General features: G+C 36.8%; 1 protein-coding gene across 1 annotated transcript; it reads left to right on the forward strand.

Annotated features, from left to right (window-relative positions):
* Positions 1–165: 165 nt before the first annotated feature.
* Positions 166–20,122, forward strand: LOC140140897 (uncharacterized). Its single transcript, XM_072162649.1, has 7 exons — positions 166–296; positions 4,655–4,898; positions 5,371–5,645; positions 7,360–7,566; positions 7,875–8,015; positions 9,703–14,778; positions 19,353–20,122. The coding sequence occupies exons 2-6, from the start codon at positions 4,678–4,680 to the stop codon at positions 9,885–9,887; spliced, it is 1,029 nt and encodes a 342-aa protein (XP_072018750.1). The 5' UTR covers positions 166–296; positions 4,655–4,677; the 3' UTR covers positions 9,888–14,778; positions 19,353–20,122.
* The last annotated feature ends 1,791 nt before the right edge of the window (positions 20,123–21,913 follow it).

Here is a 21,913-nt window from a genome sequence, read left to right on the forward strand (position 1 = left end):
AAACATCTTGCAGGCCCTATTCGAATTTACCTTTTATCATTTCATCTTGATTGAGTTTGTGACAGCAGGCCAAATAATTCATCCGGGAATTCATCTGACATGACATTGAAAACTTTTTCCCGCGACGGTTGACCTCATTATTAACAGCCAGTGTCCCTAATTAAATCGACAGCCTGTGGGTTAAAAAGATTTGCTGAAATCGTATCGGAAAGATAAACAAAGGTCTTTCTTCGTCGGCAAATCTGGAAATATATCAGATATTTTCAGGAAAATACTGGTCAGCGGATTCATAAAAGGTAAAAGCTTGAGTTTAACCACATATCTGCTTAAAATTGTGTCCACAGAATTGCATTTTAAGCATAACTATGGCCTCGTAAATTCCTTATTTTGGCTTTCGGGAGCATAATTCGACAGCAATGCTCGAAATGACACGTACATCATGATCATGTACATGTAGTATGAATGATGTACAATGATGAAGATAGTGGCGATCTATGAGACGAAAATGTATTTTCGTTTCAGCTGATGATTCTCCGGGCATGACGGGATCATGCTTCAGCTCCGATAAATACCCAGATCCGACCACGGATCCACAAAAACAAAAAATACAATGACTGTCATGATTGTAGGTAACCCAGGCAAACCTTAGTTAACACATTTGCTGGTCAGCCAAATTCGCCGACAGAAAGAAACCTACATAAATATGTTTTCTATACTTCACTTGACCCAAATATATAATTTTTTATGGTGATAAGTCACCCGCACATGGAATTTCAGAGGATTTTGATAGCAGTTCCATTAAAAAAAGCTGCTATCGCCATGAGACTAAGATCTAGAAACACCCCGAAATGCCGTTTTGGGGAATTTTGCTAGATGAATCTTTTTGATGAAAGTCAGGCTTTGACAAGATGTAACTTTGCTACGGAAAGTGCTATGAAAAAAAGGTTTTCAGTTTTGGCTTTGTTTACTCAAGGGCTTTAATTTGATATATAAAATGATGCAGTTTGATGGCAAATTTGAATTCACCTAGGATACCTAATGATTGATTGTCAATGACAGTCAATGTGAAGTCAATCATCTATTTATGCCAGGCAAACCTTAGTTAACACATTTGCTAGTCAGCGAAATTCGTCTAGACCGGGGGACCAAACACAATACATATTTACATAGAAATTTCAATTTTTTTCAAGAACAGGTCGGTCAAGGAAACCTACATTTAAATATATGTTTTCTATACTTCACTTGACCCAAATATATGATTTTTTATGGTGATGAGACACTCACACATGGAATTTTAGAGGATTTTGATAGCAGTTCCATTAAAAAAATCTGCTATCATCATGAGACTAAGATCTAGAAACACCCCCGTAATGCTGTTTTGGGGAATTTTGCTAGCAGAATCTTTTTGATGAAAGTCGATCTTTGAAAAGATGTAACTTTGCCACGGAAAGTGCTATGACAAAAAAGGTTTTCAGTTTTGGCTTTCTTTACTCAAGGGCTTTAATTTGATATATAAAATGATGCAGTTTGATGGCAAATTTTAAATTCACCTGGCATACCTACATCTATAGTAAGAATTCCAATTGAATGAATGCAGCTTTCAATAGCTGCACTCGATCCAACCGCGATCAAATATCGCGTATTTCAAACTACAACGCGAACGCACGATCTTGGATACAATGCTAACCAATCACAAGTGCGTTGGAATGGTTGGATTCACTTCCGCGTTACTCACGCCCTGTCGCAGACGCTGGCGTATATCTCGCAGTGTACGCAAAAATTTGTCGCGTTATTGAAAGCTGCGTTCATTCAATTAGAATTCCCACTATAGTCGAGTACTACCGTAAAGTGGGGTGACTTTGGACAGTGGGGTGACTTTGGATACACATATTGGACAGGGTTGCTCAATTTAAATCAATAATTTTTTTCTAAAAAATCATTGATTTAAATTTAAATGATTTTTTGGAAAAAAAATTGTGATTTATATCAAGCAACCCTGTCCTATATGCATGTCCAAAGTCACCCCACTGTCCAAAGTCACCCCACTTTACGGTAGCAATGCAATCATATAATAATTATAATGCTTCAGTACAAATTTGATCGAGAAGTATCCTCAATCCAGGCCACTGATATTGATAAATGGTGATGGATAGAGCTCAGTCAGAATCAGTGGTGCATGATATATCCAGTCTGGACACATTACACTTCACGTGTGATGTGTCCAGCTAATCGCAAAACTAAGTAACATATAAGGTGGACAGACGGCCTGCCAATTTACGCTTCCTGAAAACACTCTTGCACATAACATACAAAACCACAAACTCGCTAACTTCAACTTGCACTACTCACAAAATAAAAACAAATATTAATTATTACTGATCCTGCAGAATAACTTAAATAATCGTCAATTTCATGGAACCCCCGTTGCTGAGAATTGCAAATTTCACATTTAACTGTCAAATGCACTGTGGATGCACTTCATAAATCACAGGTGTGAAACTGACCACTCGCTCGCTTTTGCAGAGAAGCAAAGCCTTGTGGGCAGTCATGGCACTGGGGCATGATGTCATGGACATGTGCAAAATTTCCGACGGGCGCTATATAACCCGTTTTGTGATTGGTTGCAAAAACCATTCATTGCATTTGCAATCGTAAAGCAATTAATGAACACGACGGCCTTTTTCGGTATTAAATAATGTGACCCCGCCATTAAGGGGTACTACACCCATTGATTTTTTTTGCATTTTTTGCATTTTGTGAAGAAATTACAAAAAAAATTGGACAAAGTGGTATGCAAAATGAAGGGCAAATCTTCTCGTTTTATTGGTGGTATCGGTATCAATGTAGCTTACATGCTTTTACAGATAGAAGCCAAAAGGAGGTACATCACTGATGATTTAACTTCACTTCATTTTGGAAAGCTTACTATCAACGGATTTCGTTAAAATTTTGGATATGTGTTGCTAACACATTAGGGAAATAAAGTTGATATGTAAAATGGGAATAAGTGGTTCCTGATTTCTTTTATGACTTCATGAACTTGGTGCTCCACAACTATCAAAAAAGGAACTGGTTAAAATGCTTCTATTTTCAATGTTGAGCTATATTTTGCATTTTTAACTTGCGACATTATTGCACTGAAACTTAATTAAGCCATAGGTAACAGGTTACAACAACCATACTACAGCAATGATGAAAAAAATTGTATTTCTTGTCACCTATACAACCATATTGGGTAGTTTTCCGTAAGCTTAAGTTTTGTGATTTTGGTAACTATTTTATATTTATTTGTGAAATCCGTCTCAACTAGGCATTCTAAATTGTACTCACCATTTACATCCCAAGGTATATTAGTATATCCACCATGCACTTCTCGATATATATATCCAGTTAAAGACAGAATATCAAAATTATGCCTCATATGATATCACAGACTCTCACATGTGTATTCAAAATTGATGCTTAAATTTGACCTGAACCAATTGACCTATAACCTGACATACGGTGACCTAATAGCCTTTTCTTCTCCTAACAACTAATGACTATGCATCCATTGTATAAGTGTTTATTTAATTTATTCAGTGTTATATCATGGTAGGTATTTTGCATGCACCACTATAGATTTTCTATAGAGAGTATAACAAAGGATTTAATGTATTCTATTCATGTACCCTACTTGAACATTTTCAAAAGAATAAATTATGGTTTGTTATGAAACACAGATCTGAGTTACTAGGTTACAGTAAACAAAAAATATATAGGGCTAAAATGACTTACTAAAATTGTTGAAATTCACTTTATATGTAGATATATTTTTTAAGTTCAGGACATGAGGTGATAAACATATATATATGTACTTAATAAATTTGCAAGAAAAAAAAGAAGAGGGGTACTGATGAAAATCGGGGTATTATATCGCCTTAAAGTATGTCTAACCTGATTGGTTTACAAAACTACTTTGACAATTGCTAAGCCAGTCAGCGTGATCGATGCTATTAACAACCTCACAGAGGTTTTCGAGAGGTGAATTCACGTGGTGATCAAGCGATCGAGTGTAAATTCAGCTTGACAACTGCTTTCGCAGGTGCAGGAACAATACATGGACACAAATATACTGACATTTACACAATGACTTTAATGAATTATTTATGACATGCATCGGCTGGAGTTTACGATCGAGGTAAGGTTTTCGGCCTGTCCCTACGTGAATATCCTTAGTTTTCTGCATCAAAGATGCTTGCAATTACCAGTTTTTTGCGGACACTTTGATAACAGGTAACTTTTATACGTCATAGGGTAGAAACGATAGCTGTACAATTACAGGTTATCCCTGACCACTATGGCCCACATCATTCCATAAACCATTAAACAACAATTCAAGGACTCTACTGCTTCAAGAGCGCACACCCTAGACATGCCACAAATAATCTTCGGAACCAGGATTAGCTCCCCGAGTTTCGTACGGGTTAGACAAATTACAATGTAGCAGTAAGTTCCTTGTCCAGGGGAATTTCAAACTAACTCCACAAGAGCGTACTAGGCACCACCAGGGTTCGAACCCGCAACCTCTCGTACCATAATCGAACGCTTTATCGCTTGAGCTAACTTGACTGTATAGTTTTCATGCTTAGAATATATTAATATTGTCTTTCAGATATTGTCATATCTTGAATCCTGATGTCTGCACAAGAGCAAGAAAACTGGGGAGCAGTATCCACTGGGAGTAATGAAGGGTCACATGAGGGCGCTGGACCGTACCCATTCGGTGAAGAGAAGGCAAATCGAGGGTGTAACTGGAATGACCCAGAGATGCAAGCCTTGTTGATTTTACTCAAAGAGGAAGCTGACACTAATCCGGCGGACTTTCATAATACATACAGAAAAGGGCCAATTTATAGGTAGGTGCAAATACTAAAAAGAAAAGGCAGGTGGTATAGGACACGCGACAAGTGATGTACAATGTGCAAGGCTAACAAAAGTACAAAGGCTGACAGCCCGTTCAAAATAGACGGTTAGCAGAACATTTGAAAAACAACATGCTTCAGTGGGGTACTTTGTCGCATCTCAATGGTTTTAGAATAACATAATATTTTGCTTTGACAAAACACAACACATTTAGAATTGCTTGTGAAGATTTCATGATTCAAAAATGTTTATATCGCATCCGACCCCTTCAGGAAAGTGCTAATTTATTTTTTAATTGTATACGGTAGTAGATTATTTAAAAACACCATAATTCAAAATATCAACATTTTGATTTTATCAAAAATAATTATTGTTTTTCTAAGCAAAATAGCAAATAGACTTTTTTGACCTTTTAAAAGGGATATCAAATCATTATTGTTTGATCACTATCATTTTACTGTACAGGCGAATATCAGACCGTATGAAAGCTATTGGCTTCAACAGGCGACCGGATCAAATTCAGTGCAAAACAAAGAAATGGAAATCACTCTACATTAACGTGCTGAAACAACGAGCAAAGGGGAAGCGTGTGACGTGTCGATACTTCAAGGATCTGGTGGAGATATTCGGAGACACCGCTGACAAGCTTGGTGCATCGGCTGCTGCTGAGGGCGGGGATGACACAGTGGAGGTAGAATTGAGTCATGGAGCAGCTGTAGCTGCTAACAGAAATAGTGATAGTAAGTAACATGATGAAGCATTTTGAGGGTTTAGGCCAGGCGCACGGGAGCACGGTGGCCTAGCGGAACGGGCACTGACTCATAATCAGAAGGTTGCGGGTTCGAGCCCCGGCGACGCCATCGTGTTGTGCCCTTGAGTAAGGCACTTTAACTCAATTACTCCTCTCCACCCAGGTGTTTAAATGGGTACCGGCATTCTTAAATGCTGGGAAGGTAACAGACTCGCTGTAGAGGAGGTGTAGCGATCCCCCTATAGCAGCATTACATGGAGGAGTCTGGCCCAATCGCCAATGAAAGAGAGATGGGCACTCCGATCACTGTTTATACAGGATCGTCTCCTTTACCTTTACCTTTTTAGGCCAGGCGCCATCTGCAATAGCTGCTCTATAAACAATATCTGTATTCTATTTTGTACACGTCTAAAAATATGACACCTGGCAGCTATTGCAAATGAGGCTTTATTGCACTACTTGACCCTTTTCGGTAAATCCCATAAGCCTTTGCGAGTACACCTGAGATGTCGTCATTTGACGTCACGCCGATCTGCGCCGATGCGCACATCGTTTATCGAACACCGTTACTGCGCATTGCAAGTCGGCATGACGTCAAATGATATCCGAGGTGTACTCGCAAAGGCTTATGGGATTTACCGAAAAGGTCAATTCCTTGAAAACTACTGCGGGCATTACTAAGTACACAAGATTCCTATTGGGGCCGGCTGCACAAATTTTGAGATTTTCTCAAAAACTGTCAATTTTGCAGGAATCTATATGCTAGTTGGATTCCTTGCATCATTTCCTTTCTGAAAATGTATACTTTTATATCAATACATCTAGAGATACAATAAAAAACAATATCTAAATTACTGACTCAAGGAAGGTATACAGACTATATGCTATCCCCCCTATAGTCTACCTGCACTAGCTTTGAAGGTCAGCGTATTCTGTGTTAGCTCAGCATTACTTGGTGCGAGTACATACTTTAACATGCGCGATCAACGAGTCGCATATGTACACTCAAGAAACCACGCTAAGCCAACACAGCACACGCTGAACTTCAGAGCTAGTGCCAGTGACTCGAGGTAGGTGTATAGACTATAGACTAGGCACCGGAGTTTCGCGCGGTTCGCGCAAAAGCGCACATTTTCGCGCATTTGGGTGTCCAAAGCGCATTTTGGATTCCATCGAGAATGTTCACGATTTTGACCCATCGATAAGCTTAAAGTTAAAACTTACGATTTTATGCCCCAAATCGGCAGCATTTACAAGAAAATTCACGCAATATTGGTTCTAACTTCACTTATGTACATCAAAATACAAATAACGATCATTAAACCAAGCATAATGTGGGAAATTTGCCCTTGCTTTCGACATTTCGATCGACGATTTGTGATGGTCGCCATCTTTATTTTAAATTATTTTTTCCAGAAACGGGAAATGAACCGGAAGTCGTTCGTAATTGATTGACATGCCATTGTTTTACCGATGTTTTTTTCGTGTTTTGCATTGAAAACAGGCGATCGCGCATTTTAGCGCATTTTGACCTATTTTTGGCGATTTTCAAGATTTTGAAAAAGTGGCCAGCGATTTTGCCGTTTAAATCGCTGCGAAACTCCGTGCCTACTATAGACAATGATTATCTTTAAGAATCCTACAGGTCCATAACTATTTTAAACATTAATGTTATGTCAATCCTCCCCCCCCCCATCCTGCAGGTCCGCCACCAAGAATCAGAATACAAAACCCAGATGGCAGTGTAACACTTCAGCAACCAAGACAAGGTAATCGTACAGCCAAGAAGATATTACAGCGATCCTTGGCTTTACAGAGGCTTAGCCAGAAAGGAGATGGAGTAGGTGGAGGCTCAGGAACGTCATCGGGTGAATATGCTCAGCCGGCTTATCCAGCACCGGACAAAGCAGGTAAGAGGATGCAACTTTCTCAGATTTCTGGAAATGTGGCGATAAAAGGAATAAATATAAAATAAATCTTTTTGGAGAACTTTTTTTTCACAACGCACCTATACTCTGTACAACTCATAAATTATATCAAATTAATATCTATGATTTTGACTTTAGATACACTTTATGCGCCAAAATCCAACTTTGGGATTTGATTAGAGATGATGACCATATGTGACCATCCACCAGGAACCAGAAAGTAAAGTCAACAGCTCCTATTTAGAGATACTTGTATGGCTAAATAAAATTTTGATTTCCATTATCTACAGAGATGGTCCATTTCATTGAGGCCTCACCAGATGAGTCCGTTGAAGATGATGCCTGGCAGAGTTTCTTGTTGGACAATGGGCTGTTAAAATTGCACCTGTTGGAAGAAGAGTTTGGTCTCACAAGAATCAAGATGAAAATTGGTAAGAAGGTGGTAAAATTTTACTAGTATATCGTGACCCTGCTACAATAAGTGCCCAGCTACAATAATATTTAAATCACAATTCATGTCTCTATTAGCATGTGCACCTGCTGTAATATTGCCATTGCCATTGATCAATCATGAAGGAGATTTTGGGGTGAGTTAGGTAATTTTGACAGGTGACAAATGGTGCGTTAGGCATTTTAACACCAGAATTTATGCTTATAAAGGCCAAAGTCACAAAGTCATATGTATCAGTTATGTAATCACCTTGATCGTATTCTGATAATTCCCTTTGATTTGTCTCATTACCATTTGTTTGTGTCCAAATATTGGTGAATAAATGTGACACAATCAAGGGAAATGAGTCGGGTGTTGCTAATATTGATTTTGAGATATTGAAAGTGTTAAAATTCTTTCGTTTTATATTGTTTTTTGCGATTGATAAATTGATGTAACTTTGCAAAGAAAAGTCATATCAACATGGGGTTTTCAGTTTCTGAAAGCTCTGAATGTCCTCTTGAGAAACATGTGTAAAACTCATTTTCCACCAGGGTCGACATGTGACTCATTCCCCTTGATCATGTCACAAATATCTTAGTATTCATGCCTGAACCATATTCTGTACTTTTCTTAAAATCACAACCCCCCCCCCCCATAAAAAATAGCCGATTATCAAATCAGTATGACGATATCTGGTTCTGATTTCTTGACCAAAACAAACACACTGGCTCAAAAACTTCTGAGGTGCTGAGAGCAAATTTTACTTGGAGTTCATAAAAAATATACAATTTAAACATTTTCATTTGAGTATTAAAGATACTTCACTTGGTGCCCCAAAATTCTAGAGGAATTCCACTCTAAAACCTACCTGATAAGTGACTAATTCTATGTCATGAAGTAGCTTTTTGTAACATAGGCGTAGATCTTGGGGATGGGGGGGTAAATCCCCCAATATTTTGCCAGGGGGTGGTCTATACACTCATCCCCCCAATGTTGACACCAGTATGTGGGTTTCTGACCATATTAACCTCATATTTGGCCATTTTAGCCCCAAAAGTGCCAAATTTTGCACGCTTCACACAAATTAATTCCATTTTTGAATCATATTTCACCTATTTTGCTTCAATGTGGCAAAATTTTTCATGCACTTCGCGCGCATTTGTACCATGAACTTATTTTGTCGCCAAAAGGCGCTGGATTCACATTACCGTAAACACCCGGGTATAAGCCCACCTTCGGCTATATGCCCACCCCCTATTTTTCAAAACATTCTGGGAACAAGGGTGCACTCAGGTATAAGCCCAGTACTAAATTTTGGCCAAGCTCTTAAATCAAATCAATGCTTTGCTCACATATTTAAGAACAAATATAAAAAATATCAGTTGATAATTAACATTCCACACTTATAATTTTAAGAAATTGACATAGACGATAGAAATTACTGGTACATTGGACATATACAAATGGGGGTGATTGTTCTTTATTTTAAATTCAAGCACTAGCCCTTCCCCGGTTTTAAGCCCACCCACATATTTGAAGTGAAATCTGCCATCTAGGGGGAGTGGGCTTATACCCGAGTGGTTACGGTACTTCAAGAAATTTTTTCCAACCCCATCCCCCAAATGTCAAAAAGAAATCTACGCCACTGTTTTGTAATAAGTTCTTTGACCATTATTTACCTACAGAGTCCCACTGGGTGAGGCTGACGACAGACGACAACGGCTGCATCCCGCTGACGTTTGCCGCCGATTCTAGCCACGTCATCAGAGGCTTCAGAAAACAAGATCTGTTGAGTAGAGATGCGTCACAACTGCACCATCATCATCACCATCAGAACATGAATCACATGGGTAATGCTGGGCCAAGATAACAGAAAACAAGATCCATTCATCACAGATGTATCACAACTCAACCCAGAAGCATAGCCATGACACACAGGGGGGGGGGGCAAGGCAACTATAAAACCTTTGTCTTGATAAAACTGATGATATATCATTTGTAGTAAATTTTGTGTCGCATATCAATGAATGTAATTCTTTCGTTCAAGGTGTAAATAGTTCCAAATTTGCACAGACCATTTTTATTTGAACGAGTAACAACTCCTGTACATATAGAGTCCAAAAGTTAAGTGAATCTGTGGGTTATTTATTGGTAGCTAGTGTGTTTTGAATTGAGTTGTGTCAGTATAATAATGAAAAGTGTAAGCAGTAACATAACCCCATGAGGACTACCGGTCAGATCATCGGCCTCAAAGAACTATTCTGATTAGTTACAACAGTGTAGTGATAGCCAATCAGAGATAGGACTGCACAGGGATTAAGCTTAAAATAATTGCCGAGAGATCTAAAAGCTCTATTTTGATTGGTTACTCAGATGATTATATCATGTGATTAACCAATAAGAGGCTTTGTAAGAAGGCAGTAGTGCCCATGGGGTTAAGTCGCTTGTGTCTCTGTATTATGTACATCACAGTGTCAGAATAGTGTACCCTTTTTTCCATTGACTACTTGCCATAAAATGTTATGCAACATTATTTTTAAGTGTAAATAGAACAGTTATAAGTGATGGATGCCCGGAGGGAAAGTTGTATTCTGAGGTGGACATCTTGCTCATGCATGAACTTTCAAAACTATACTGTGTTCAAATTGTTCGGTTTTTGTTCATGCATGAACTTTCAAAACTATACTGTGTTCAAATTATTCGGTTTTTGTTAATATGCATTAGACCTGTTCTCACAAAATGAGCCAAAGGCCCCGGGAAGAAAAGGAGATAATGTGGTTCATTGAACATGTCAGAAAACAATAGAAAACATAAGAATTCTTCCTTGAAAGATTGACTTTTGAAGACCAATTGCAAGTGAGTGAGCAATCCTGGCAACTTATATATGAAGAGCTTACCTGTGTGATATTGCAATGGGTTGTGATGCTATAGGTATTATAATTTCAGTTATAATTTTTGTTGGATGTACTATTACAAACCAGTGGATGGATGCACAGTAACAATACTGTGTGAGGCCTTTGATTCCCAAATGAGAACAATAGTCTGCATATTGTTAACCAGCATTGTTGTGGTAAATAATGGCTTGTTGATGGTACAAGTCATTGCTGCTAATGTCAAACTTGTCAAGTAATTGTGATTGTATCGCAACAAGTAATTGAGAAACATGTGGTTGTGGACTTAACACGGTTTGGAAATAAGCTCTTCATATCATTTTAAAGGTTATGATCCAGAGATTATGAATGTAGACCAAACTCTAAAGTAAAAATGATGAAGCTCAGTGCTTTGTATTGACAAATTTTGTAAATATTTACTAAATGTGAAACTAGACAACTCAGTGTTGTAAAATATATTTAATGTTGGCATTTATACAGCGCCTTTCACATGTATAAAGCGCTTTACATTTATTCGGCTGTTGTTAGAATGTCAGCTGCCATACAGTGCCCAAGGCATGCTCATACCTTTGGGCGGTGCTCAATAGACAATATTCATAACAGCTCCCCATTTCACCCCTGGGTGGAGAGACTACCCAAGGGTTAAGTTATTTCTTAATACTATGTTTTGTGATCTTCAGGAAGAGTATAAGCATTTCTACATCTTCCAGCTTGCTTGGAATACTTGGGTCAAATTCTTTTAACTGTCTTAGGCTGTCTGGGCATAAATGGGCTTTTCCACTTGAAATCCATACACCCCTATATGGAAGACATTAGCTTTATCTTCCACACAGGGAGTGTGAATTTCAAGTGGGGGTACCTGAGTGGGTGATTCCTTTTGAAATCTATGGATTTAAACTGGAATAGCCAAATGCCAAGTCACTGATAGACTATGCCATAGTCGATTTTTTATAAATAAAAGCATGTTATTAATGTTAATCATGATGAAAGCATTCAGTTGAACTTGAAATTATACTGATATTTATTACATCAAAATACTAGTTTATATAATTATATTAGTGACAGTAAAAGTAAAGTGTACGTGAGGCTTATATTATTGAATGCAACATATCATAATGTCATAATTGTATAGGCACTTCAATACTGAACAATTCTGATTTTAGAATCTGCCAGTTTATTAATCGCGAAATTCCAGGTTAAAAATCGACTATGGACTTTCAATTTTGAACGGGATTTTGAACGGGCAAAGTCCCTAACACTCACACTGTCAATCATACTTGTTTATCAATCAAATTTAACCGCAAGCAAATACAAGACGCGCTCATGCACTTACTGACGTTCATGCAATTACACAACACAAAGGCCGCATACTTGTGTACCATGTAGTTATTAATGGTAATGACAGGTACCGGAGGATTTAAACCATAACGAGATCTGGGCGACCAATCACAAGCCAGATCCATTTAAAGATGCATTACATCATGGCCAATTTTAGTAGGCCAGATTTCCGACAATCTCATCCATAGAGGCTCATAGACAGCCGTGTTAAGCATGTAAACCGCAATCCAAGTCAGTAGTCCACTTGGGAAGCTAACAAACAGAGCGAGTAGGGTGACTGAAAAGATCAGATGTGAAAATCTATCTATTGTGCACACATTAATTAAATCAGAGTGTTAAGCTTAAATACAATATCCAGAGTATGCACAATGGGCAAGTGGACTACGGGGTAGTCTAAGTCACTGACTGTCTGTACCTCTGTATCAGCCACAGGGTATGTCAGCCACATAATTGTTGGATAACAAAAGTGAAAAAGAACCAAAACTATTTGAGTACGATTTAATCATTTCTAAATTGCTTTCAGAGGGTAGCCCTCTGAAAAATGGGACTTCTCTAAAGATTACATTCTACTCATGTTTACCGACTAGAGTACCAAGTAATTTCAAATCAAAGCTGGTTTTTGTTGAAACATTTGATATACTAGGGTAATAACTGTTTCTTTTGTAGATCACCGAGTGTAAATTTGAGTAACTGTGACAACTTAATGTCAACATAATTGTATAATATTGTCATGTGACAATAGTAGTTTAATATATATTCATTATATATTAACTGCAGGACATAAAATTGCTACACTCTACTTTTTAAGGGTAAAATTATTATGATAGTTGACCATTTGCCAGATTATAGATTGTGGGATTTTTATTGAATGTACAAAAACAACTGTTGATTGTAGATTTAAAAACCATACAATATAGTCCATACTGTTAAAATTTGTGTTTTATTTGTTGAACTTGGATTTTATCCTGTTGTGGATGATTTGAAAGCTCTTGTGGTCTTTCTAGCATAATTGTCATTAACACTATACTCTGATCAGCTGGTAATAGGCGGGACTGATAACATCGTGGAGCGATATAGAATGGCGTACACATAGCTGGGCGTGGCACTTACGCGAAATGCACTTTGCGTATGCGTGTAACTGACGCACGCTTTTATGAATTTACGTGGGCGTAAATTTGAACTTTATTGACTCGATTGCGCAGTAACAAACACCGAATAATTCTTGCCTATTTTGAGTTGATAATAATATAGTTAATATTTTCAGTGAAGCACATCCAATTTTATAACTTATATGTGATTTGGGTACATGTAGCCCAGCTACTCACTGTACATTAGCATTGTAATGAATCATGTGACAAAGTAAACGTTTGCGATAGATTTTTATAGCGTTGTGCATGTCAGTAATTAGATTTTTTAAACTGGATGTGGCTAAGCTGTTAAATCATGAGAAGTAAAACATTTGTGATGCGATCAAGCAAAATGAGTCTGATGTCGATCAAAATTAAAATTCAGTTTTCAATTTTATTAAATGAGCCATTCTCAGAGCTTTATTTTGTTCAAAACCCCATCATAATAGACTTAAGGTTCCAGAGATATGGCCATTTTATTGTTGCTCAGAACAATAAAATACAAAAGAAGTTGAATACTACTATTGGTTATATCTCAAAATCAATATTCCCGACATCCGACTCATTTTGCTTGATCACATCACATTTAATGTAGGTTCATTTCGCTGTGATCTCTGTATATTGATAAAGATATAGGAAGAATTGTTGAAATGTTATTCATACACTCGTAGATAGCGAGAACCAGTCAGAGCAAGCGTTAGGAAATCCAAACCATGCATTGATTGTGTGTATATGCACTGGTGCGTACTACGCGCAGTGCTTTCGGACGCGTTCATTTTTCTTGCGGGTTGATGCATTTATATTTGCTTGTATATTTTCCAACACTTTCAGTGATGATTTTGTTATAAAAACTCTTGTGTATGAAATAGGTTAATGAACACGTATTATTTGTAGCTTGAGAAATTAGACAAAATAATGCACTTGCGCTGATGTTGATGCGTCTAATGCGCTCCCCCTTTGGTGCTCGTACATTAGGTGCATCAACATCAGTGTGTGTTATTTTGTCTAATTTCTCTCCCAACAAGTAATACACGTTCATTAACTTATAAATATTATTTTGATGTTGCTGCAGTCACCTTAGATTCCCAGAGAATCTTATGCTTCCCATAATGCATTTATCCCAATTCAATTTTGCTACATGGGTCGGTGACGTACCTCAATGAACAAGTAAATTTAAAGCTTACAAAGTAAGATTTTTTTACACTTTTTACTCAAATTGATTGAATGTGGAAGCCTAAACTTTTATTCTGTGTTTGGAGAATTGGGACGTTTCATTTGGCAAACATGAGCACATGTGACTACTAAGTATCAAGTACCAGTATTAAAAAAATGTTTTTAAGACATTAAAAAAAGGTATAAAAACAAACTAGAATCAACCTGTCAACTCAGCGTAAAGGCCTTAAGAGTAGTATTGCGTACCAATCAAAGAAAATCAAAAATAGTTGGCAGACTTCAAAAAATGGAATTTCTTCTTACTTTATATCAGGATGCAACTTTGGTCAAAGTCTACAAAAATCAAAATTATTTCATCACTGCACCTTCGTTACCATAGCAACGGCCAAAACATCAAAATGACCGGTTTTAGACTATTTCGCACTTTTACAAGGCTAAAAAATAACAAGTTTCAGGATTCACCATATAAAGGAAAAATAGAAGTAAACCTTGAGAGTTCCACGACATAATTGGCAACATCTAAGCTTTCTAAAAATACAGTTGTTTTAACAAACAGTCTGTCCTACTTGGGATATTCCATTGTTTCAAATAGGGGTGTTTTTCGTAATTTTTGACTTTCTGAAATATAGCAATATTCAATGAGCTGTAACCCCCAAAGTGGTGCTTTTTATATGTTATATTTTTCAGTGTGGCTGGACTAGATAGTACTGTACCCAAATAAATAAAAAAAAAGTTCTGGTAATTTTAATATAGACAAACAGTGTTGCCATAAAGATAGGTATTTTTCCATAAAATAAGAGTTAGACCAGGTTAAAAATGTTACCACACATGAAAGGAAACATTCTCACATAGTTTTTCTGGACCAGTTTTTCATGAGCAACAAGAATTTATAAAGTAAAAATAAAAACCATGTATCCTGAGAACTTCCTGTGAGGGCGCTTTATTCAAAATGGCTGCCAAAATCCAATGAAAAGCTACTATACGTTTAAAAAGGTCGCATAAAAGATAAAAGTGACTAGATTTCGGATTTGTATTGATGAAAGTAATGTATAACTATGTCAAGGTATTAATAGAATGGTACCAACAGGTCACAGTTGGGACCGCTTTTCAAAATGGCCGCCAAAATCCAATGAAAAGCATATATATGGTTAAAATAGTCACTTATGAGGTATGATTGCAGTGGCGTAACGTCATAGGGGCACGGGGTTACATGGCCCCCAATCGATCTGAATTTTAAGAATCCAAAAAAACGGACTGTCACCCATATTGGTTGGTGCCCCCTCCCATATGATAACTGGTGCTACGCCACTGTATATGCTTGACCAGATTTTGGTTAAGCATTGATAGCAGTAATGTAAATATTCGTCAAGATATTAATAGGAAGGTGCCTGGAGGTCACAGCTGAGGGCACTTTTCAAAATGTCGGACCAACATAGTACACCGTTAAACTTAAAATAGTTACTTAAAAAGAGGTATAATTGACCAGATCTTGAATTAATATTGATCCCAGTACAGTAAAATTAAGTCAATGTAATAATAGGAAGATTTCTGGGTCACAGTTGAGGTTGCCTTTCAAAATGGCCACCAAAAAGAGCTGCATGATATCAGCCACAAAGCCACAGATAAAAGTGTTAAGAAAGAAAGTTGTCTTTGATAAGAGAATGTAATAGTTGTCTTTGATGAATCATTCAATAGTTGTCTTTGATCATTGTCACCTCTAAGCAAGTGTTTCAGAGTGCTATATAGCGAGCTACAAAGTGCTATTTAGCGAGTCAAGATGGCTAATATGATCACCAAATCTCCAAAATGACCACCAGAGAATTGTCCCTATGTATTGACTATTGACAAAGGGCAGGATATTTACTTCATACTCTTCTTGGTTTCACTGAATTCTTTTATTGTGTGTTTATCTTGAGATCACTCACATCGATATCACTACATTAAGAAAATTATTCTTCATTATCTAGCCTATCTGAAATCAAAGCGGCATATAGGTCATATATATCTTCTTTTGTGAAAACGCGTTATGTTCTCTGAAAAGAAGATAGCTGCACTTTGAGTCTGCTAAAACCTTTTCCTTCTTTGACACCAATAGACTGCTTTGTTCTCGATGTTGGTAAAGAAACTGTTGAAATCACAAGACAACTGTGATTACCTGTCGATAACTTTAGATGTCATTATTGTCATACCTCTTGTTTGTCTCTCAACATACTTGATGCTTTATGTCAAGGAAAAATGCAACAATGATCAATTGTCTTGCATATAGGCCTACTGGCAAAGGCGAAATCCTCATACATGACTGGTAGGTATAAATGTCCTGACTAAAGTCATCGGGTCAATGGCACATGCAATGCCAGTTGCCTCTGCTGTAACTTCAAGAAGCAAAGTTAAAAAGTGACACACTGGCCTATTCAAAACAACACGGACTAGACATCTGGTTTGAGAGTGGTAAATGGCTAATTTGTGTGTGCCTTTGATTTAAAAGAAAAGGAACAAAAGAAAACTGAAACAAAAGAGCTGACAAAAATACAAGTTATGAAAAGTACAGAGAAGTAAAAACTGAAATAAATATTGCTTTAAAATAAAGCTTCATCGAAGAAACTGTGTATAGTCTCTTTGTTGCGCTTGTTGGAATCTTTTTGCACATCGTATAGGCCAATTAATTTGTCACTTTTAAAACTGGACCTTCGTCTATTCAATTGCTTGTAACTTTTCTTCTTGAGATCACATTGGATTCAATGTGGTGTCATAATGTGCAGTATTAGATAGTGCATCTGTTACAAAAACCACTTTACCCCAATATGGTTAAGTTTTGAAATAATTGTGCTTATTTTTCCAAGTGTAACTTGGATCGGGGGCTCTCAACTTTAGAAGTGACGGGTATGTGCCTACCGGTGTCGCTAAGTAGGGGCCTATCGGTAACAAAGAGTTATTTAAAAAAAAAGGGGGTCATTGGGTACAAACAAAATAAAAGGGGGTCATTGGGTATAATATTTTGAAAAAAGGGGTCATTGAGTATAAGATTTCAAAAATGGGTCATCGGTAGAAATTTTTGAAAAAATGGAGCAAAATTTGAAAGTTTTGACATTATTTTGTTGCATTTTGATGATGTTCTTCTAGAAAAAAAGGGGGGTATTGGGTAGCCGCAACCAAAAAGGGGGGTCATCGGGTATGACTTTAAAAGAGGGTTGACAGGCACATACCGTCGCTTCCAAAGTTGAGTGGCCCCCTGGGGTAAGGATACTTTCTTAGTGCAGTATATTTAGTTAATATGTTGCCCTTTGTGAACATAAATTATTCCTGTGGACATTTTAGTGGTCATCTTGACTTGGTGACTCGTTCTTTTGCACCCTCAAAACGATAACTTAGAGGTGACAATGATTGAAGACTACGATTACATCAAAGACAACTATTTCAATGTTTCAAATATTTTTTCAATAACATTATCTGAGGCTTTGTGGCTGATTATACTGTACTTTGATAAATATTAATCCAAATTCAGTTCAATTATGCCTCTTAAGTGACGTGTACCATATATATAAGCTTTTCATTGGATTTGGCAGCCATTTTGAAAAGCGTCCTCAACTGTGACCTCCTGGTAGCTACCTATTGAAATCTTAATTTAGCGTTACATTACTGTCATCAATACTTAAACCAAAATCTGGTCAATTATACCTCGTAATTGACTATGGTAACCATATAATGCTTTTCTTTGAATTTTGGTGGCCATTTTGAAAAGCGCCCCAACTGTGACCTCCTGGTACCTTCTTATTAATATACCGACTTATTTATACATTACTTTCATAAATACAAATCCATAATCTAACAAATTCTATCTTTTATCCGCCTATTTTAAGAGCATAATTGCTTTTCATTGGATTTTGGCAGCCATTTTGAAAAAAAAAAAAGCGCCCTCATAGGAAAGTTTTCAGGATACAGGATTTTTACCTTATACATTCTTGTTCCTCAGTTTCTCCTTTCATGTGTGGGACCTAGCTCATTTTTAACCTGGTATATTTGGCCATTTTTCAGCATAGCAGTATGATAGGTAATAACAAGATGAGCAACAGCTTCACTGAGAGACGTTTTTCTGGCAACACTGTCATTAAAATATTATCAAATCGTGTCTCACTTTACGGTGTATTGATGCCAATTTCTTTTGGTACATTATCAACCCTAATCAGGATTTTCAGTGAAAGTAAATGCTCAAAATCCATATTTTTCCACACTACCTTATAATGTCAACAATCCTAAAAAGTTTAAAGTTTCTGGCAACACTGCTCTCCAGTAAAACAATTACCAGAACTTTTTTTTCTATAGATAGGTAGACCAATACCTTATCTACCTACCCTGCAAAAAATAATTTAAAAAAAGCACCACTTTGGAGGTTACATCATTTTTAAAAAGATCATTTTTTTCATAATTAAATTAATGAAAAACACCCCTATTTTACAAAATGGTATCTACCATATTGAAATAATTAATTGTTTTGTTTACTTCATTTTTGGAAAGGACAAGGATGGATACTTCATTGTATGGGAGAAGATTATTTTAATTCACGTTCTTCATACAGAAATATGACCTAATATTTAAGCATTTTTCCAGTTGTATAAAGGGTAAAAATAGTGAAAATTGGGTCAATTCATATTTTGGCCGTTACCATGGTAACCATAGATGAAGAGGTAAAATTTTAACCAAATTTATACATGTTGACTCAATGTCTAACCATGTGCAATGTATAAAGAAAATCGATTTTTTGAAGTCTGCCACCACATCTTTGATTTTTATACACAAGGTCTCTTAAAGTCTAATAGTGGAAGATGCTGTTAAAATGTTAGTCTGCGGAATACGCCAGTGAAACATTAGGCGCTGCGCCTGTCGCAACGGAAACAATGTCTACAAGACGTTGGATTACATACTGGTCTTTAAGAGAACAGTATTACAATTATTGTTGTTTATATTTATAAAGAATGTATAATATATTTGAATTCATCAGTGTCTAAGGTGCTTAAATTCAATATGTAAAAATTCAAAATGTATAGCGGGAAATTTTTGTTAGGTTTTATTTTTTAGGCTAGTTTCAGAACCATAAATTTAAAAGTCTGCAAAAATAAGTTTGACCTAAATGTTGTAATGTGCAGCTGTTCAGAACAGCAAATAAAAGAAACATGCACAAACTGTTCAGAACAGTGAAAATCATGAAAAATTAATACAGCGAAAATATCCCTAGAATACTGTAGTGATGAATTTGTCATTAGTCTTTTGGAAGTATGTTGTACTCAATGGAAATAAGCTTCAATAGAGGCTTTCTTGGGTTATCCAGGGTTGTCAAAACCTGAACAAATCAAATCAAATCAAAAATCAAATCAAATAGGAGAGCAGTATTCAATCTGGGTAAAACCCAGCAAATTTAAGAGACTGTACCACTTTGTGCAGTGCCACCATATTGTGTCCACCATACCTCTATAAGGCTAAATATATTGTGTATGTGTACCAATTATGTTCAGATGTATGTATTGTATGAATTGCAAGCTGTAGCATGTAATAAAATGTCTTGCTGATATTTTGAAGTCAAATTATTTCTCTCAAATGGTTTTTATAGGGTTTTCAAAGTAGTCTATCCTCTATCTCCTGAAGCTTGCATGGCAGCAAATTCAATTGGCGAGAATCGATTCTTGCAATGATTCTCGGAAGTTAAGTTTGTTGTGATTTACCCAAATTTCACTGAAATTACACCTACAAAGTGTAGTAACTAGTGTGTGACCTGATGGACAGCCTCATCCCCCACTTCATCTCATCAATATACAGCTGATATTTTAGGCCTGTAAGTTTCATCTGGGTGGTATGATACAAAAACATGGTAGTTTGGTGTTACCACCCCTGAAGTTGCATATAGGTCTGTATGGGCCAGTGACACACAGTTCTGCTTCTAGAGCCTGACCCCCCCAATTTCTCCCCAGTAAAATCCCCAAAATTTACAACAATTTCAACCTTTTTTGCAGCAAGTTAGTAGAAGATTTGTTGATTTTGCCCTCCTGAAATGTGCTGCCCTCCAATGCTCCCCCTTAAAAAAATTCCTGGTACTGCTACTGATCCTAACCGTGACCCTAATTTGGTGTATAATTACATTAATAACCCATTCCATTTTTGACTGAAGTCCTTGCATTAGGTAAATTCTGGGCCGAGTAATTATACAGGATAACCTCAAATGTTGCTCTTTTATGAAGATGTTCACTTTCCCAGCTCACCAAAAAAAATGAACACATTTCTAGAAAATCCAAAGGGATGTAAATCAGGACACTTATGGGGCAAAATCCTGGGAGTCTCAGTTTTTGATTGAATGGGGATGTTTTGTTTTAATGATCCTCCCAAAGGTGCAGAGCTATTTTACCATCACCAAATCACGGAGGGCACTTCACATGTTATGGCAGTTCATAGTATAGGCCTACATCATTATACAGAAATCAGAATGGGTGATTTCAGTTGAAATTCATACACCCCATGTGGTAGACATGACCATAATATTCCACACACTGAGTGTAAACTTCAAACGGGGTTACCTGAATGGGGGACTCTCATTTGGAATTCATACTCCCTGTGTGGATGATTAAGGTCGTGTCTTCCATAGAGGGTGTATGGATTTCATCTGAAAAAGCACAATATAATTGTTACTTTCTATAGATGAGTTGACATCAATGTTTATCAACAAAGGCAAGGGACTGATATATCGATATGCTTGAGTGAACCGCATACAACCACTACACTGTTCAATAGCCTTATCATGATGTGGCAGGTTTTTTTTTAAAAACACAAATCCTGATCAAAATATGATGCACACGCATACTGCCAGGCAAAAAACAATGGAAATTGTTATGATGCGTGCGCATACTGCCAGGCATTGACGTCAGAAATCAACTCATCTATCAAAACAATGACACTAAACTTGCACAACTGAAACTCAAGAAATATATTGTTTTATTTGCATGCACTGAACCTGACAGACTAAACAAATAAAATATACTGTTACCGATGATACAAATATGACTATAAAAGAAAACATTTGTATAAATTTTAATACAAAAGTGGACAACCCCACGCCTAATGAAAATAACTGATTTTAAGAAGTTAAAATATTTCTTTTTGAAGAATCATGTGATGATACTACAAAATACCAAACTTTAATTTGAACAATTACAAAATGAACTATTCAGAATATATATGGAATCCAACAAATTTGTCTAAATTTATCTTTATAATATGCAATGTGTACAAGGCATCTCTATAAGGCATTTGGAAGTGAAGATTTACAGCCACGGCCTTTATTTGAAAACATATACCTACATTCTATCTACAAGCATATGCATCTA

Source organism: Amphiura filiformis, chromosome 19, assembly GCF_039555335.1.
Source record: "Amphiura filiformis chromosome 19, Afil_fr2py, whole genome shotgun sequence".
NCBI classification, from domain to species: Eukaryota; Metazoa; Echinodermata; class Ophiuroidea; order Amphilepidida; family Amphiuridae; genus Amphiura; species Amphiura filiformis.